At 38.8% G+C, this 21,074-nt stretch overlaps 1 protein-coding gene across 3 annotated transcripts in view; it reads left to right on the plus strand.

The window, feature by feature from the left end:
- Window positions 1-21,074, plus strand: part of INVS (inversin) — a 126,219-nt gene that overhangs the window by 79,663 nt on the left and 25,482 nt on the right. For all 3 annotated transcript variants that reach the window (XM_080669945.1, XM_080669946.1, XM_080669947.1), the window contains 4 exons: window positions 5,667-5,822; window positions 6,238-6,467; window positions 8,656-8,762; window positions 15,234-15,446. In XM_080669945.1, the coding sequence (XP_080526071.1) occupies window positions 5,667-5,822; window positions 6,238-6,467; window positions 8,656-8,762; window positions 15,234-15,446 (706 nt within the window). The remainder of the gene's footprint in view (window positions 1-5,666; window positions 5,823-6,237; window positions 6,468-8,655; window positions 8,763-15,233; window positions 15,447-21,074) is intronic.

The raw sequence follows: 21,074 nt of genomic DNA on the forward strand, positions 1-21,074 counted from the left end.
GTGATGCTATAAAATGTACAACAGAACCTTAAAATCATTGTTCCTAATATAATATTATTTGACTTTCATCTTTGCTTTTTCAGTTTAGGTTGCCAGGAGATCACTCAAAGGCCTACTTTCTCCAAGTATTACGGCCAAAATTAGCCTGTGTTTCTACCACGTGAATGGTGGCGTTTGGTTTAAAACCCTGGTTGCTCCTTACGCATGATTATGGGAACTCACCTGATTATCTTGTGTAAAAAAGCATAAACCCATACTTTAAAACTATGCATATTAAGTAGCTATTAATTGTATTTTCAAAAATTTAGAGTTATTTTAAGGAATGCACACATCTAAGTATATTCTCACCGTATAAGGATAGTCTCACCAGTCTCATTTAATGTGCTCTTTTCTCAGATTTAGCATGACCTCATCCTGCCATTTTGAAGATAGCCTCCCATGACTCTAGTCTAGAAGCTTCAAAGCTTCAAGTCAGCTTTGCATCAAAAGCTCTTAAATGCTTCTTTCAATCTTTCTCTAATAAGAGAGTCCTTTAACTGTGCTGGTTAATAAGAAAGGTACAAGGTTGCCCTGGCCGGTTTGGCTCAGTGGATAGAGCGTCGGCCTGTGGACTGAGGGGTCCCGGGTTGGATTCCGGTCAGGGGCATGTGCTTTGGTTGCTGCACATCCCCAGTGGAGGGTGTGCAGGAAGCGGCTGATCCACGTTTCTCTCTCATTGATGTTTCTGACTCTCTGTCCCTCTCCCTTCCTCTCTGTAAAAAAATCAATAAAAAATTTTTTAAAGCCGTTTTAAAAAAACAAAAAAAAGGTGCAAGGTATTTAGCGTTCACTGTCAGCTGGAGGTCTCTTTCTTGTGTACTACATCCTAAATGCAAGTCAAAAAAGAAAAATCACACAACAGCACAATAACACAGAATAGAATAAACACTCAGCTATGGGCTTCTAGGTGTTACGTTCTCTTATTTGTAGAAACATACCAGAGCCATTTGCATCTATGTATTATCCTGATTAAGATCTTTCTTTGCCATCAAAAACATTGATTCAGCACTGGAGGAAGAGTGGAGAGGGAAGTAGCTACACCTAATAATAATCTTCCTATACCTATACCATCACACCCTCTAAATTATTTTTAAAGAGTTTTTAGGTAATATAAAGTTTGATAAAGGCTTAAATTTCAAAATTATTTCTTAATAAAGTCTCACGTAGACCTTAAGCTTTTTCTTTTTTTAATATTAAATCCTCACCTGAGGTTATGTCTGTTTTTTTTAATTTTTATTATTGAGTGAGAATGAGAGAGAGAGCACATGAGCGGGAAACATCAATCGGTTGCCTCTCCTATGTGCCGGTCTGGGGCTCGAACCCACAGCCTTTTGGTTTACAGGATGATGCTCCAACCAACCGAGCCACCCAGCCGGGCAGCCTTACAGTTCTTATGAGGTATAGTGCAGATACATAGGACACTGAGTTTACAAATGGTTTGGACATTTAATTTTCTGTCTGACTTCCATTAGAATGCAGTCTTTCAGTTTATCACTAGCCTTACTTTTAGTTTAACTTTTCATGTATTTTAATAAAGTATAGGTGAGAGTACTTGCATCCTTCTGACCAAATGTGTCTTTCTGATGTGCACCATGGTTGGAGTTCATATATAAATTCTTCTCAGATTCATAGTTCCCTGGGCTCTTTCTCCCTAGGGTTTTATCATATGTCAGAGATGCTTCCTGACATTTCTTGTCTGTGAAAGTACTTCCTCTCCATCATTCCTCTACAGGGTTGTTTTATCCTCCCCTTGAGAAAAAGAGTTCTAAACTATAATAAAAAAGAATAAAAATATGAAAGCAACAAAATAACAATAATCAGTAGATTCAAATTTGCTTTTTTTAAAAAGGCATTCTTATCAACCGCAATATACAGACATTATTTGGATCTTGATTCAAATAAATAAAGTATAAAAAATGGTAAAGCCATCAGGATATTATGAACACTGTCTGGATATTTGATATTACAGAAGTTTTGTTAATTTTTTTAGGTATAGTAACGGGACTAACCTTTCTTTGGAATGCTGGGGCTGGGGATCTGCATTTCACCTTTGCCGCAAGGGCCCTGTTAGAATCAACCCATAGGGGGCAGTAGAGGGGGACTGGAAGCTGAGTGAGCAGCAGGGGTTACATCTTCCTTTAGTTTACTGCTCCTGTGGACATCACTGTAGTAAGTCTTCTTCAACACAGCAGTGATATTTCATTCCAATGGCAACGTTGATTTCACCTTGCACTTTTCCATCACTCACCTCAGAGCACCCTCAGTGCCCTCCTCAGACATCAGCACCAGAGGTCTGAGTTTCGGTTCTTCAGGGCTCCTCTTCTGAGCTGAAAATCTTTTAATTTTTTTCCTCTTACAAGTGGAGAATGTACAATGAGATTGGGCCAAAGTAGAATGCAAAATATCTTTTTCTATCTGTCTTTTTTTTTAATGTATTTTTTATTGCTGATAGTATTACAGATAAGTTTTAATAATCCCTTCCTCTTGTTTTTATTCCTGCAATCCTAGAATTTGTAGCTGTTTTCTGCATTTACTACCTTTGCTACCTTAGCCTACCCTTTTGGCTTTTGCCATTCTTCAATACATAGCTAACAATTCTTTATATTGCATTATCTCTGTTAAAATGTCTAGTGTGGTGTGTGTCTCCTAAATGGACCCTGACTAATATAGTGGTTGTGTTTCTAAAAAATACACATCTTGCAGATACCCTTACTAAAATACTTACAAATGGCCCTAGCCGATTTGGCTCAGTGGGTAGAGTGTCAGTTTGCGGACTGAAGGATCCTGGGTTTGATTCCTGTCAAGGGCACATGCCCGGGTACGGGGCTCAATCCCCAGTAGGGGGTGTGCAGGAGGCAGGTGATCAGTGATTCTCATCATTGATGTCTCTCTCTCTCCTCTCCCTTCCTCTCTGAAATCAATATAAATATTTTTTTAAAAAATAAATAAAATATTTACAAATGGAAGGATATGATTCTAAAATTTCAGTAAAAGTAATCAGAAATGAGGGGGATTGATGGCAGTTAGAGGGGGCACAATAAGCCATGTGCTGATAATTGCCGAAGCCGGATGATGGCTATATTGAGCTTACTGTCTTTACTTTTGAATATGTTTAAATTTTCCATAGCATAAATTTAACTTTTAAAAAATAGCATGTCTATGTAAACTTGTGGCACTTTTTCAAAGAGGAAGCAACAATATTTAAGTCTAAGGTCATTTTAAAATAAAGTAAATGCAAATACTTAGAAATGGGGAAATTCCTTTAATAAAATCATTTGTTCTATCTTTTTTACTTAATTCACGTTGTGCTGTGTGATTTTTTATTTGACATTGTTGTTTATCTGAAGAGTGTTGCATCCTCATGCCATATCACAGAATTATAGAATTTCAAAATTAGCAAGTACCTTAAAATTAGTCCTAGTCCCAAGTTTTTCAACCATGTTCTTTGGAACAACAGGCTTCTATACAGGTGAACTGGGAGTGTGGATGCTTAAGTGGATAACCCTCTACCCCTGCTTCAGCAGAACAACTCTAATTTTTTTTTATATGTTGAATGTTTTATAAAATTTCATTTTGGGGAAAAAACATTCTTATGCTCTTAAAATGTGAAAATAACTGGAGTATCAAGGTAAGTCATGCTCTAATCTGCATGACACCATTCTTCAGTAGTTGTCTTTCAGCCTCTGTTTGAACAGTTCCAATATAGGGAACCCAGTGCTTTACTTTTAACCTAACTCTTCTAGAATTTTCTTCCTTATACTGAGCTAAAATTTATCAACCTGAATGATCCACTCTATGCTCTCTTCACATACCTGAAGTGACAGAACTTCAGATATGTGAAATCTCACACACCCATCCGAATCTTGTCTAGCCACACCAACATTTATCCATTTAGGTCAGAGTTCTCAAACTCAGGTATGCATGAGAATTACTAGGGCTATTGGTCGAAATGCAGATTTCCAGAAGATATGGACAGAAATCCTATTTCAAATCCTGTCAACAAGTCCTGTTGACTCCCCCTCCAAAATATATTCTAAATCTTTTTCTTTCTCTCCTTCTCCACTCCTGCCACCCTAGTTTGAGCCATCATTTTGCACCCAGTCTACTGCAATAGTTTTAACTGATCTCCCTGCTTATAGCCTAGTCTCCTACAGTGCATTTTCCTCAGAACAGCTAGAGGTTTTCTGTTTAAACCATAAATCAGACAATATCACTCACCTATTCAAAGCCCTGCAGTGTCTTCCAGTCCTCTGACCTGCATGGCCACTCATGACCTGGCCTTGTCTACCTGCTGTGCTGCAGCTTCCTTGCCTTCCCTAAACACACATCCATTCCTGTCCTTGTACGGACTGTTCCCTTTGCCCAAGCTACTCTCTCTCCAGATCGCCGCATTTCTCATTCAGGTCTCAGCTTAAATGTCAGTTCCTTAGCAGAGCTTTCCCTAACCACCAGTTACTCTAAAATCAAAATACCTTTTGTTACTTCCTACTTTAATTATACCATTCATCACTATCTAATACTTTCTTGTTTATGTACATAGGGCCAGTGGGTTTTGTTTGTTTGTTTGTTCTAGGTACTATAGAGCTGTAACACTTTGAAAGAATTGGCCCAGGCTTCTAGATAGTTAGAATTCAGCAGAATTTATAGAGTGAATTTAAATAGAATTTAAAGCGTGATGGGATGAGACAAGCACTAAAGTAGAGAAACATAGCAGGGGTCAGTCCAACAGGAAACTCTCATATAGTCACAGCCACTCTTTGAAACCTCTTCCAAAAGCACCAGAGGAGAGACCACATTCCATCTCAGTGTTTTCTCCAATGTTGAAAGGAATTGCTGTTTCCTAAACGGCCCTGAGGAGACTGCTGACGTGCTTTTGGAGCCATGTTGTATGAAAAAGGCACTCAGTGCAGTGAGATGTGGGAGCTCTCAGTAGCATGTGGGTACCAGCCGCAGGAGTAGCTCGTGTAACCACTGAAGGAAGGATTGATGTCTCCTGCCACCATCCCTCGGGCATATGCTTATTGAGGGGTCAGTGGGCAGTATTGCCTGCATCATTTAAATTATTTGTCTTCTTTGTTGTTGTTTATCTCTCACTCTCTCAGAAAAAGGAAAAGATAGTAAACTAGTAACAGAGAAGAGGGGACAATTTCAGACCAATAGGATGCAAAGGAAGAAAATAGTGAGATGAGAAAGGGAAAAGTGTGAGTAATACTATGAATAGAAAGGAAGATAGAAATCTACAAAAGTGAAAAAGAGAATCTTTAAGATCAGATTGCATTTAGCCAAAATGATAGGGAAATCAAAACAGGAAAAGATGCATAGTTAGAATAACAAAAAGGTAAAGTTGTTATTAAAGAGTTCATCAGCCCAGCTGGCGTGCGTCAGTGGTTGAGTGTCCACCCACGAACCAGAAGGTCAAGGTTCGATTCCCAGTGAGGGCACATGCCCAGGTTGTGGATTTGATCCCCAGTAGGGGGCGTGCAGAAGGCAGCCTAGCGATGATTCTCTCTCATCATTGATGCTTCTCTCTCTCCCCCCCTCCCCGTCTCCCTCTCCTTCTATCTGAAATCAATAAAAACATAACAAAAAATTAATGAGTTTATCACCTTCTCTTGCTCCCTTTTTAGCTTTACATGCTGCTGCCCTTTCTGGCCATGTCAGCACCGTGAAGCTATTATTGGAAAATAATGCTCAAGTAGATGCTACTGATGTCATGAAACATACTCCACTTTTCCGAGCCTGTGAGATGGGACACAAAGATGTGATTCAGACCCTTATTAAAGGTTAGTTATTAAGAGTGCTCCTAAATGGGGCCATCTGTAATAGTGTCAACAATTAAAAAAAAAGTCACTCTCAAAATGTAGGAATTCTTGCATTCACCATTTGAAATATACAGCCTTACATAGCAGAGCTGCCTGGGTAGAGGATAGAGGGTAGAGCACCTGCCAGGCATCAAGAAACACAAGGGCCTACCTCCACCTATTGGTGGTTGTGTGATTTTGGCAGTTACTTCACCTGTCTGATCCTGTTTTATTTTCTGTAAAAGGGAAATGATGCCAAACCTGACCAATGTATACAGGCTTGTTATAAAAATCTGAAGTAGATAATATATGTGGAAGCATTTTGCTAAGCATAAAGCATGTAAGGGTCTGTTTGTTCTCTATGATAGTCATTTTCATTATATTCTTGCTTTTTCAGGTGGAGCAAGGGTAGATCTAGTTGACCAGGACGGACATTCTCTTCTTCATTGGGCAGCGCTGGGAGGAAATGCCGATGTTTGCCAGATATTGATAGAAAATAAGATCAATCCAAATGTGCAGGATTACGCAGGAAGAACCCCTCTGCAGTGTGCTGCGTATGGGGGATACATCAACTGCATGGCAGTGCTCATGGAGAATAATGCAGACCCTAACATTCAAGACAAAGAGGTAGAAAGTCTGGGTCTTTTCTATATTGTCTGCTCCAAGTGTTTTAGAGTATTTATTTCTTTGTTCACTGAAATTAAGTAAAACGATAATTTGCCAAATGAAGAGATCCCCCACAAATCTGCTAATTAAAAATGATTTTTATTTGCCCATGCTCTCTTCAAATCCTTGCCCATATACCTATATAATTTAACAAATTTTTAATGGGAATAACTCTATACCTTTTAAAATATATATACATGGCATATGGATATATATGTATATAAATATATATGATGTGATTTTACAAACCACAGTTGGTTTTGTTCACTTAAAATTATCACCAATATTTTCTTATTTGGCTTATAATCTTTTTCATAATCATGGATGTTTAATATTCCAAAGTTCTAAGAATTCTAAGAGTTAAATCTTCACATAAGTTCTATAGAGTAGTTACTATTATTATCCCCATTTTACAGATAAGGAAGTTAAAGCTCATGGAGCCCAAATAAAGTGACTACAGTGGCAAGTTGGAGGGAGTCAGGGTCCAAACTATGCCTGTTACCCAGATTTTAGAATTAAATAAGTAACGTCCTATTGCTGGACACATTTTCTTTATTACAGATCATGTTTCATTAATCATCTTTGTGCATTTAACTTTATTTATATTATTACCTTGGAATAATTTTTCCTAAGTGAGATTATTGAATCAAAGAATGAATGGTATATGAATGCTTCTGCTCTGATATATACTGTTGAACTGATTTCTAAAGCATGTGGGTTAATCTGTGCTTCCCCCAGCTGTGTAGTAATATATTGCTTTCTTTCAATTTAGCCAATATTGACTTTTTGCTACTTTAATTTCTTTAACTCCTTGAAGTTCCTAGTATATTATGTTTTCCAAGTCAGAAAATATATGTCCTATTAATTCCTTCAATAAATATTTATCAAGATTGTTATTATATAAAATTAACATAATGAAAAAATATAAATATGGTCCTTATACCTAAGTTATTAGAAATACATCTTTTATAATTGGCTATACCTTTTACATTTTTTTACAAGTTGCCAGTTTCTTACATAAGTACTATATTAACCTACTTTCCAGTTCTATTTTTATATGTAGTGTTTTTATGTGCACTATTTTGGATTATCTACATAACAGTCATGCTGTATGTGTGTAATAACACTGTTCTTTCTTCCTTTCCAGTCCTTACACCTTTCACTTCTTGTCTTAAATTATTGAACTACCTAGGACCTCTAATATAATGTTGAATGGAATTGGTGATAATTGACATTCTTTTTTTTTTTTAATATATTTTATTGATTTTTTACAGAGAGGAAGAGAGAGGGATAGAGATTTAGAAACATCGATGAGAGAGAAACATCAATCAGCTGCCTCCTGCACACCTCCTACTGGGGATGTGCCCGCAACCAAGGTACATGCCCTTGACCGGAATCGAACCTGGGACCTTTCAGTCCACAGGCCGACGCTCTATCCACTGAGCCAAACCGGTCAGGGCAATAGTTGACATTCTTAACTCAAGGACAAAGCTTTAAATATTTTACCATTAGATATGATATTTCTATAAGTTCTCTTATATTTCTATATTTCTAGTTGCTAAGAGCTTTTTAAAATCACAAATAGCTGTTTAATTTCTGTCATGCTATTTCTGCATCTATCAACATGATAGTATTATTTCTCTTCTTTTTTGCTGCTAATAGGGTGAATTACATTGATTGATTACATTGTGTATGTTTTTTTCCAGATGCTAACTCCACTTATATACATTTTTTAAAATGTATATATTAGTGGATTTTATTTGCTAATATTTTGAGATTTTTGCATCTGTGTTCATGAGAGAGTTTGACCTATAATTTTTCTTCCTTGTATTATACTTGTCAGGTTTCAGTAGCAGTGTTACACTGACCTTATTAAAAGAGTTAGGAAGTAGTACCTCTTTTCTCATTCTCCTAATGAATTTGTGTAAGATTGGTCTTACTTCTTACTTAAATGATGCCACGTAATGTAGTGATAATTTTGGTCACTTGGTTATGATACCATCCTTTTCTCCACTGTATACTTAATATGTTTCCTTACTGTAATTAAGTAATTTGAGAAGAGAATTGTTTATTTTTTGAGTTAGCATAATTAACTACGTGTCTAAAAATAACTATTCCAGATGTACTTGGTTTTTGCTCATGCTTGTAGGGAAGAACAGCTTTGCACTGGTCCTGTAACAACGGATACCTTGATGCCATTAAATTACTACTAGACTTCGCTGCTTTTCCTAATCAGATGGAAAACAATGAAGAGAGGTGAGTCAGCTGTTGATAAAAAAGAATGTATTGTTGTTTATATTACATCCTTTCAGCCAGATTTTTAAAATCTCAAATTTAGATATTGGTTCAGATATAATAAGTATACTCATAAGGAAACACAACATTAAGAAATCCTGAACCAGAAAAAAAAGAGCAAAAGTTCTATGCAGTATTGACTTAGAATCTCTGGATTTTAAAGCTATTCAGATGTTAGATATCACGTAGGGTCAGCTCACATTTTACAGATGAGGAAACAACATGCCTTCTTCTAGCTGGTGGCTAGCACAAAGACAGGGGATCCTGATTGACCAGGACTAGGAATTCGGTTAGGCCAGTGGCACGGGTTATATATCAAGAAGTTTCTCTTGATGAGGGAATATTATCAGTTAGTGGACAAAGGTGCCACCATGTAGCATGAAAAAATGAGAAGCTAAGCTGAAAGTTCAGGATTTTAGTGACAATACAGAATTCTTGAATAATATGAAACTGACAGAATTAGGCTAGGGTTGTTCCCCCTGGACCCAGGCCTAATGTGAAACTTAAGCAGAAGAGATTCGTGGTGGTGTTGGATCTAGAGTCTGGTAATTTGTAGGTAACAACTAAGTTTGTAATCAGACATCCATACCTGAACTCCCCAACCCAGGTCTGTGCTCTAGATTTCATAGTTTGTGGATGCTCTAACTAGAGTGGCCCCTGCTATCACACCATCCCTATCCTCTTAGCACCACCACCACCAGTCCTTCCTTTCTGTCATGGAAACTTTGAAGAGAAGGAAGGACTTCCTCTAGGGCAGCTGTCTCAGCGGAAACATGCTCCTCCGGTCGGGGGCCAACCCCGTCATCTTCTCTACCTCTTTCAGAACCTTTCCCCATACTTATATCCCCCATCCATTATCTTCCAACTCTTTCTCTGCATCCAAAGTCTTCCTTCTCTCAGACTGTCTTCACTGCCTGCATTTCTTCATGCTCACCATTCATGCCATTGCAGTCTGGCTTCATCTCACGTCTACTGAAATCTGTCTTTTTCTAGTTGAAAAGTGATAGTTGTCCTTTCTGTCCACTCTCATTGGCCTTTCTGCATCCTACTTCTGTTGCCTCCTCTTCTTTACCTTATTGAGACTCTATCTTCTCTAAGCTTCTGTGACAGTTTATTTTCTCTTCTAATCATGTCTGCTCCTTCTTCATTTCTTTTGGCTTCTCTTCTTTTTAAATTTATTTTTAATATAAACATTCTTCAAGGACTGGATCGCTTCGCTCAGCCTATCTCCTTTAGTGATCTGACCAGCCATTGATGCTTCAGCAGTCACCTGGGTCCTGATGGGTTCTAAAACTGTATTTCAGACTCGGGATCTCTCCTTGCTTCACAGTCATCTTCTCTTCATTACCAGCATCATTGTCTAAATCAAGCTCACTTTGACTCTTTCTCGGACTAGCACAATGTCTCCTTGCTGGTTTCCCCCCTTTGACCTTTCGTCATTCAATTCATCAGCTTCCAAAGTAGCCTTGCTAAGTCATATTTCTAATGTAATTGTTAATCATGTCATTCCTCTGTTCAAATGCCATCTCATCTAAGGAGATTGTTCTGATCCCATAGTCATGTGTCCCAAACTTTGTTCTTCCCTACACTGTATTTTTACAGCAGTTGGCACATTTCACTTTATATTATAATTTTGTGTACTCGGTCTTCCCTATTAGCAGAGAACTCCTAAGGATCATGGTCATCTCTGTACAGTGTACAGTGCTTTTTATGAAGTGGGTGCTCAGTAAATAAGTGTTGGTTGTCAAGTTGGTATGGTCAGGCTCTTAGTAAGCATTGCCCTGCTTTATACCTGCATTAGAAACTTCTGGAATTCTTGGAGCACATGAAGAATTAGATAAAGCAGACTAGTATGCCTTACTTTAAGTAGCAATTATATAAAGAACGCACTCTCTATTATAGTCATATGATAACTACAAAACAAACAATATTTAAAGATTTAGGGGGTTGGGCATTTAAGGAAGCTGGAAGCACAGTGGAGTCCTCAAGGCTGAGGTTGTGACATGAAAGCAGATGTGTGAGAGGGATGATTTCTCCCTCTGAAATCCTAAAACCACCAAAAGGAAGGTTTAAGAATTAGTGATGTTTTATTTCTGTAAAGCATTTATTCTATTACAGTGTTTACCACATGCCTCTTATTTTTTAGGAAACAGTAAAAAAACATTTTGTTTGCAATTCCGTTCCCATTTATATGTGAAGCATTGAATTCCAGACCTAAGTAAACCTATGAATTGAGGTGCTTACTGCCTCCTGGAGAAAGAATAGGTTAATTACAGACCAAAAGACCTTAGCAAAAGCCCGCCTAACTGAACTTGCCAATCTATAAATGAAAAGAGACAGTGGCAATATTCCAGGCCCCTTTAATGTTTCATCAGCAATGCACCTTGATGTACAAATGTCAGAACTTGGCACTGCCTTTTATGTATATTGACATTCTGGTTTAGGCATTCTGCTCATCCCAGCAGACCATTCCCACTTGGCAGGTCCAATTGTATCTTGTCTCGTCTTTATCTACATTGTTTCTTGACTGGTTACCATCAATGTGGGGCTAATTTTTACTTCTCATGCATTGACACCAACCCTTTGATGTGCACTGCTTAGACATAATTTTTTGCCAGCTCCTGCTGGCTTTCGGTCAATAACTCTCTGACAGCCACACTCTGATATTGATGGGAATATTCACAGCACTTGAATGTTTCTAAATTGAATTGGGGGTGAAGAAAGATTCAATAGTAATAATCACAATATGGTCAGTTGCTTGAACTCTAGGTATGCAGACTTTCAATCTTAAAACCTTGCTAGGTATTTGGATTGTGTTTCTTTGAGCAAAAATTGACTGAGAATCCTAAATAAACCAGTTGGGGGGAAATTTTTTTTTAGGAAATTGGGGGGAATTTGAATATGGAGTTGACATTGGATCTTACTAAGGAATTCCTGTTAATTTTGTTAATATAATAGTGGCGTGGTTATGTTCATATTACTTATAGATGAATACTGAAATGCAGGGAAATGAAATGATAGGAATTCTGGGATTAGCTTTAAGATACTTTAGAAAAGTGAAAAGGAAGGGCTTGGATGAAGCAAATGTGGCAAGGATCTTGCTAATTGTTACATTTGGATGATGAGTGTGCAAAGCATTATGGCGTTATACCCTCTACTTTTGTTTGTTTGAGTTGTCTCCTAATAAAAATACACTTTTCTCGTATTAAAAATATTAAAAACATTTGAAATGCAATTTCTATTCAAAAACTGCCTGAGAGATCTAGTTCTTCCCACCTCCTTTTCACTGTTACAAATGAGAAGACAGAAGCTCAGAGAAGGGAAGGGAATGTCCAGGTCTCACAGGTCTCTGACTCCCGGTTCAGCATTCTTTAGGCATCTTATGCTACCTGTTCTTTGCTTTTGTCATATTTGTAAGTATAGGCATAGTTTGGGTCTTACTTTCATAAACCAGATTTTTATAATCTTGCTTGTGTACTATGTGAAAGACACTACATTTTATTATAGAAGAAATGATCAACTTACTAAATATAGGTTATTTCACGTTTTTAGAAGTTTCATTCTCTAAGAGACTTAAACTCAATAATTGATAGATGTGCTATAGAAAGATTACTGAATAGGGAAACATTTGATCTTAGTTTCATTCTAGATTCTGCAGGTTACTAGTTATATAACCTTTAGCAAGTTGCTTAATTTTTCTGAGTCTGTTTATTGACTTTATTTCCCTAAATGTCCTCTAAAATTCAATTTAGCTCTATTGTATGATAATATTTACCATTTAATATGTAGTTAAATTTTTTTAACTACGTATAAATAATGTTTTAAAGTTTACGTAGGCACCTCTACTTATGGCCTTCTGGTCCCTGAACAGTAGTGGCAGATTGAGCTGCCCTTAAATGAGGATTCCTTAACTTTAGCACTTGGGGCTTCCTTTTGAATTCAGTTCCTTATTGAAGTGGCCAAACCACCCTTTGCTTATACTAAAAACTTTGTCCTTCTATGGCTTACTATAGCTATTAGATGAATTTTGAAGATATTTTTTTTCTGTAATTATTGGATAGTTTTTTGTGTCTAATGATGTTTCATATAATCATCATTTATTCCACTTCAGATAGCAGCTTATTATTTTCTCTGAACATGTCTTATTGCATTGAATTAGTAACAGTCACTCAGAGAGGAATCAGATCAGTGGCAGCCATTAGGTGGCCATAAATACTAGTTTGGGTCCAATGGAAATAATATTTATGATAAGTGATTATGGTGTCACAAATCATACTGCAATGTATGTCCTATAATAACAGTAATCCGATACGTATGAACTCCTTTGTGCCAGGCACAATGCCAGTCTTTACATTCTTATTTTTTCCTTCATGCCACGTCTGTGATGAGGAAAGCTGGGGCTTAGAAACATCGAGTAAGTTGTTTAAGAAGTGACAGTTACCGTCACCATTGTTGGGTGGTGGAATTTGGGATTTGGGGTGTTTTTACTTCACTATTCTTATTTTTTACATTGTTTAAATTCTTAGATGTGTCCTTTTCATGAAGTAGTCATTTTTCTTTAAAAAAGGAAAGCATATCTGCCAAGATAGTAACAGTGGTTAATTGTGAGGGTGGTGATTTGGATGACTTATTTTCTTCTGTGTTTATCTGATTTATTTTATATTTCCAAAAATAGAAAAATGTGTTTTTAAAAAGGAATTTGCCTACAATCACACAATTAGAGCCATTTGAAACACACAACTACATGACAATAATATTTATCCTTTCTAAATAATATATTTATCAAAAAGGGGCTATATGTCCACTGTACAAAATTTAAAAGGCATAAAAGGGCATTGAGTGAAAACTGACTGTCCCTCCTACGCTTGCCTCTGAGACAGTCAGTTTCTTTCTCAGGCATCACTGTCACCAGTTTCTTGGGAAACTTCTGGAAATAAGTTTTATATAGGTGAACACACATGGATAAATTCTTTTTTGTACAGTGGAGCATACCATAATACTCTTCTGTTTCTTACTTTTTTCTTTCTTTTTTCATTTAACAAGAGATCCTGGAGATTGTTCCTTATTTATTCATACACTGATGACTTCATTGCATGGGTGGCCTGTGCTTTATTTAACTGGTCCTCTGTTGATGCATATTGAGGTTGTTTGCATTCTTATATTATTTCACAAGCTGTGCTTCTGTGAATATCCTTGCACATAAAGCAGCTCACAAAGGAGAGCGGATCTGGAGGATAAATGCCTGTATGTGAAATGGCTATGTTGAAAGGCAGATACATAAATAATGTTGATAGGTATGCCAAATTGTTCTCCCTAAAGATGAAGGTAGTGTGTGAAAGATTGCCAGCACAGTAGGTTCTTAAACTTTCTGGTGTGTGCTAATCTAATTATTAAAATGCTCTTTCACATGAGTCTTAATTTGTATTTCCCTTAAATTAGTGAGATTGGACATATGTTTAGGAGCCATTAGTATTTCCTGTTATGGGAACCCTTTTACCTCTGTTTTTCATGTTTTTGCCCTGCAAAGTTTTATTTTGTGTGTGTTGGTTTTTTTTAACGTAGTTGGATTTAGCGAGCATAAGGTTTCTGACTTTTGTACCTTTTTTTTAAAGACTTCCCTCTTCAATTTTTAAGAAATCTTCCATGATTTCTTATGATGCATCATTGACTTCTTTTATGTGTATATATATTTAGATCTTGGCCTCATTCATAATTTATTTTAGAGTAAAATGTGATATAAGTATTTTTTCCCCAGATGGCTACCCAGTTGTTTCAGCATTATTTAATATTCATCCTTTCTCCAGCTAAAGAGCCTTCCTTATCATATACTAAATCTCTCCATTTGGAGGTATATTTTTAATTTTTTTTAAAAAAATATGTTTTATTGATATTTTTTAGAGAAAGAGGAAGAGAGAGGGAGAGAGAAACATCAATAAGAGAGAAGCATTGATCAGCTGCCTCCTGGATGCCCCCTACTGGGGATCTAGCCTGCACCCCAGTCAGGTGCCCTGACCTGGAATTAAACTGACGACTTCTGGGTACATAGGACGATGATCAACCAACTGAGCCACACTGGCCAGAGCTATTTTTTATTTCATAAACACTCAAATTAGGAATCTCACAGAATATTATTTGCAGTACTCTTTCAGATAGGAATGAGAATTATTTGGAACATGGGAAAGAGGAAAAGGGATCATGTTCTCACAGCCCCCAATTTGTGAGCCAGTGAGCAAAACTCAGGAATTGATGCGGTCAGCAGCACAGAGCACCTGACCCCATCTTCCCCCTTGCTTGTACCCCTCAGAGAACAGAAGGAGCTGCTTTGCCTGAGGAATATTCCATGTCTTCGCATGTTTCCTTTTCCTGCATGTATTGCCAGTTAGCTGTACCTTGAATTACATTCTGACACTTGAAAAACTCTCCCTGCCTCAGGTACACTCCCCTCGATTATGCTTTGCTTGGTGAGCGCCACGAAGTGATCCAGTTCATGTTGGAGCACGGCGCCCTGTCCATCGCAGCCATCCAGGACATCGCTGCCTTCAAAATCCAAGCTGTGTACAAAGGCTACAAGGTCAGGAAAGCCTTCCGAGACCGAAAGAACCTCCTCATGAAGCATGAACAGCTGAGGAAAGATGCTGCTGCCAAGTAAGTCCCGGCTGTTAGCGATGGGTTCTCACAACTCGGGGTCAGGGCTGAAGGGGCGGAGAGGGAGTCAGGGAGAGAATCTGAAATAGCTTTGACCCCTGTACCCAAGCCACCTTCCCCCTTCTGCTCACCAGTCATTCGGAGGACTGAGGCTGAAATGAAGGACAAGATCTAACCTCTGCGTGGTGGCTGTTCCTCTCAGTTTCCCGGGGAAGGAGTGGAGGGTGGCCATGCTCCCTCAGTGAGCTGCAAAGAGAAAGCTGGTCTTCTCACCTCTCCTGCCTTTCCCGAAGAAACTTCCACCGGTGCCTGCCTACTTCCCCTACACTAAACGAGCTTTGATTTGATTAAAGCAACCAACTTGTATAAATAACTTGCTTCTCCCCCACCTATTCCTTGACAAATTTATACTAAATAATGTAACTTATTCAATAATCATTGATTGAACTCTACTGTACATACAAAACTTTTGGCTAGAGCCTACAGAGAAAATAGTAACTAAAAGGAAAATACTTGCTTCAAGAACCTCACGCTTTTTTGGATAATGATACAAAATGTGCAAAATAGTCATAGGTACGTATTATACATTGTGATTATTTTACCGTAAGTGATAGATTTTAGATTAGGCTTTGGTTTGCCATTTCTTTGATAACCGTGTTGGGTATTTTAAATAGCAGGAGGTATCACATTAGTGGGTATAGAGACCAAAACTTCTGATGATAAAGGTGCAGACAACAGGCAGATTCCTGAGAGACAACTTCCGGGCTGTATCTTGAATGTTTCCAAACCTTGGATCATTCCAACTCTTAATTCCTTCCATATCTTGCCCACAAGGGGGAAGCATACGTGTAATAAATAGCAATTAAAAATAATAATCAAAGACAGGATAAACCATGTCAGCAAGAAGTTAAATACCACCATGAACTGGAATTACTCACCATGAGGCAGCCTTCACCAGACAAGATTGACAGAAACACATTCTTTTCTGTGACTCTGAAGCTATCAGAGTAGGTGGCATCCTCAGAAACATTCCTTTGCATTGGTCTCTTAATGAGGCCCATTGCATCACACGTGCCAGAGAATCCAGTATTAACCTAAAGCCTCTACATGCCTGTTTCCAGCCTTCCTGTCAAAGTCCTCTGCGTGTGAGTGACAATTGTAAGTAGGTAATACACATGACAAATTATCCTGAGAGGCAAGTAAGTATTCTCTACAAGGGATGGGATATTGTATTTCCTTCCACTGGTGTTTCTATAAACTCCACTTTAATGTGTGAGAATCTGTTTTCAGAGTTCCAAGTCATATCTACCCGAATATGAGGTGCGACTCTAAGTCAACGTGACTGACTTTATATGTCCCCCCAAAAGGAGCATATTAATCCAAACACAACTCACTTTGATTTTGGGGAGAGGGGACCCTGGAGTCCTCCTTCCCCCCAAACTACCTTTCCAGAGGAATGGAAGGGTGTGGTAGAGTGGAAAGTAGACTGGGTTCAAATCCAGCCTCGAATGTTTCCGTGTGATGAATTGCACACGGCATTTCTCTCTCGGGCCTCAGGCTCTTCATCTGTAGAGCAGGCCAGTGGGTTTGTAGGCACTGTCCAGCTCTGTGGAAACCCACGTCTTCATCGTTGGTGATCTCAGCCTCCGCTTCCTCTCCTTGCCTGAGGTGCTGCCCAGAGGCCAGTTACCTGGGCCAAGTGTTTGGATTCAGTGTAGAGCTGGCAACTACGATTCATTTGTCAGAAGACCTTCTGTACAGAGGGAGGGGTTTCCAATAATGATGCTTACAAAAAGCACATAATGTTTATGATATTTTCCCCCAACATGTTTGTTTGTTTGCAATGTTCAGCCCAGAGGGTTTGAACCACAAGGAGATTTAGGGAACATCTAGTTCTCTCCTCTCCTTTAACCCTCTTACTTGTTATCCTAATTCGTTTCACTATTGTGGAAGATAGGTCCTCTTTGTTCTTAATTCTTAGTTTCTGAAATTCATTTTTAAAAACCCTTTTAAATGTGCTTACTGGGATGATATTTGAAATTGGCAAAACTGAGAAAATTATGAACTTTACTTTTTTTCAATCACAGTCTTTCCTTTATCGGGTGCCTTTACTGGACATAAACAAGTTTTGTACACTTTAACCATCACCTCCTACAGTCATCATTGAATAGATCCCCACGGGAAATACTTAAATGGAAAAAAGCCAGACTTAATTTGTTTTAATTTTATTTCTCAAGAGTTATTTCTTAAAATCTGAGCCAGTGTTTAATTTTTGTGTTTCATCTTCGTTTTAAGGAGCAGAATCAGAATGTTAGATTCAGTCTGTGCTTCCACTGCCTCTCTAACGCGGGACCCAGGCACGTCCTGGCACCTCTGTGACCCTTTCCCAGGAGTCCTAGCAGAAATCACCTTCCTTAAAGGATGGATGTGAAAGCAACTTGTTTAACTTACAGTGATTTTTAATTTACTGATAGAGAAATTGGGAGAGACATTCTAGTCATATTCTCTAAGGCAGTGGTCGGCAAACTGTGGCTCGCGAGCCACGGTTTGCCACTCTGTTGACTAATGAGTTTGCTGACCACTGCTCTAAGGCTTTTTTTTTAAAAGAAAATACTGTTTAAAGAATAACTATGATCCATTCAAAAGCACTTTGTAACTCATACTGCTCCACCTGTGTTGTTGCCAAAATGAACATTAGCATAATTTGCCTGCCGAAGCACACCATTGAGTGCACACTAAATTAAGACCGTGTTTATGTGGATCACTCTTCTTCCCTGGAGCTTCTTTTTGCCAGGTTTTTATTTCACTCTCTAATCACAGATCTCCTCTAACTTACCAACTCTTCCTTCTCACATTTTTAAATTATACCATCTCTACACTGCAGTCAGCCCTGCGGGCAAACTCCTTAGACCTCTACTCCTGCTATACTTTTTAAAATTGAAAATGTATCTATTTTTAAGACTTAGTAAAGAAATTACTTCATCTCTGTAGATAACCCCTTAATCTGTCTCATATCTTGGCCTCCTGGAACTCTAATCCCGGCTCATTAGCTGCCTCCTGGGCATCTCCACCTCACTGTCCTTTGGTCACTGCCAGCATCTCAGATCACTGGACATTTCCCCTGTGTGTCCTGTTGTCACCAGCACTGCAAACCCACCGTGTGAAACCTGCAGCTCATCACCACAGCCTGTCTCTTCTCTCGCCTCCTGACTTCCCTGCTAGTGCAGCCACCACTGATTCTGTTCATTCCTCTTTTGAAATGTACTGTTATGTCCTTTTGCTTTCTTTCTCTGTCCCATTACTCAATACAAACCCTTATTCTTGAATATCAGGCATGATGCTGTGTAAGACCCTTCAACATTTTACTTCCGCTTATATCTCCAAATCTCATTTCTCTCTACTACTCCCACCCTCCCACACCTTCCACTTGAGGTCTCAGCCATCCTGAACTTTCTTTGCTTCCTCTCTTACCACTTTCTTTACTAACCACACGCTCTGGGAGACCTGAGCTGCCTCTGAGTGAGTATCACTCTTAGAGTTACATAATCAAGTCCAGTTTGGGTCACTCCATTCAGACTCTTGTCATGCTGTAGTCCCTTCTACAGGAGGCTGTTCTGTGTCCACAAAAAGTCAAATGACAAGGACTTCTGTGCCTCTCATGCAGTACGTTCCATTAAAGGGCAGTTCTATCTGGCAGAAGTTCTTTTCTACCTTTTGGTTTTGAGCTAAAGATAAAAGTCTAAATCCTCTCTATAAACCAACCTTCAGATCATTAAAGAAAGTGTTCATGACACTCACACTCCTAACCTAGGTCTCCTTTTTGCCGCATAGCAGATCCTCTTGCAGCCAAACATCTTCACTTTGTCAATGCCTGTCTCCAGGGTGGACTCATAGGTCTGACTCTTCTGCTCATACTGTGGTCTGAGCCATGGGAAATCACTTTCATGGTGCTCCTTCATGCCATTCCACTGCTCTGAGCCTCAGTTTCCTATCAGTAAATTAAAAGGGACAGGCTTTGGGACTCCATGAATTCCCTGAAACTCCACGAAGCGTTTCCTATGTCATGTGCACATGTGAATTTTGAGGGAGAGTATCTCTACATTTTTATCACAATCTCAAAGAGGGTCCATGAGTCACAGAGAGATTCTTAAAAATAGGACTAAATGCTATCTGAGGTCCCTCCCAGCTCTAACATTCTATAAGTCAAAGGTTCTAAAACACATGGCATTTTTTTTATTCCCTTGAGAGGAAGTCAGAGACCAAGTATTACTAGGGCTGTTATTCAGCGACAATGAAGAGATAGACTCTGACAGGTCCCCTCCTTACAGTGTAGTGCCAACTAAAAAGGTTAGCACTAAACCTTTTCTGTCTTGTGAGGTAACCAGCTTCCCCTCACTGGAAATGTTCTAGCTGAAATTGAATTATCATCTCTGCAGGGTGATACATAAGAAGTTCTAAAGTTATATAAAGAGCTGGTCTCGAAGGTCTCTTCTGAGTCAAACATTCTGTTGGAGGTAGGCTGCATGTCTTTGCTCATGCTCTTTCCTCTGCTGAAATAACCTCTCACTTCCCTCCTCTCATTTTGACATTCTGTGGAGCCAGTGTAAATAGTCCCATATCCTCCACAGCTCTGTGTGGATACCTCTGTTATAGCACTAATCACATCCAAAATTCACTATCAGCAGAAGTACCTGGATCAGATTTCCCCCACTAGACTGTCAATTCTTGAGAGCAACTGTGTTATGTATGTATCTCTAGGGCCTAGAACACTGGATTGAACATTAATAATAAATGTTCAATAACTGACCTAGCCTGGGTCTAGCCCAGGGGTGGGGAACGTCGGGCCTATAGGCCATATAAGGCCTGAGAAATCGTTTGGTCTGGCCCTGCCAAGGCATTAGGGGTGAGTTAATTAAATGTTTGACCAAATATAGCAGGCTCATTTTTAAGTTGATCATTTTGTATGGCTCACGGATAATGTTAGAAATATCCAAATGGCCCTTGGCAGAAAAAAGGTTCCCCACCCCAGGTCTAGACCTTACATAAGTAATTCATCATTCTAGGCCTTAACTTCCCCTTTGTCAAGTGGAAGGGCTGGGCCAGATGCTCTCTCAGGTCTCCCTCAGTTCTAGTCCAGTAACTCTCTTAGTACTACTTTCACTTGTTTGCCTTACTCAGGCAGCAAACACATTTATATACCATTTATCCCCACAACCCATGCTAGGCTTATATATTTATGCATTTGGTTTTCCAACTCTCTCCATATTTATTATAAGCAGATTACGTTTGACAGGTTTATGATTTTAAAAAGGAACGTAAGAGCAAGGGGGCTTACCACTGCATACACTTGAGCATGAGACCCCACTCTGTGGCTTCCACAGAGACTTGTATTTGCCCAGTTTTGACAAGAAGAAATTAGTTTATCAGATACTACATTTCATGAATATTCAGGTTTCCATTGCCATGAGTATAGGACCTAAGTGAGGTTTCAGAGATGTGATTCAAGTGGCTTCATGGAACAGGGATTAGTGAAGTTTCAACCAAGAGCATTTGCTAAAAATATCTTTATGCCCAGCCCTGTAGCTCTTAGACTGCATGTCACTCAGGCCACGCCCAGATTTCTTCACT

The sequence above is a fragment of the Plecotus auritus genome, assembly GCF_963455305.1.
Source record: "Plecotus auritus genome assembly, chromosome: 5".
Taxonomy (NCBI): Eukaryota; Metazoa; Chordata; class Mammalia; order Chiroptera; family Vespertilionidae; genus Plecotus; species Plecotus auritus.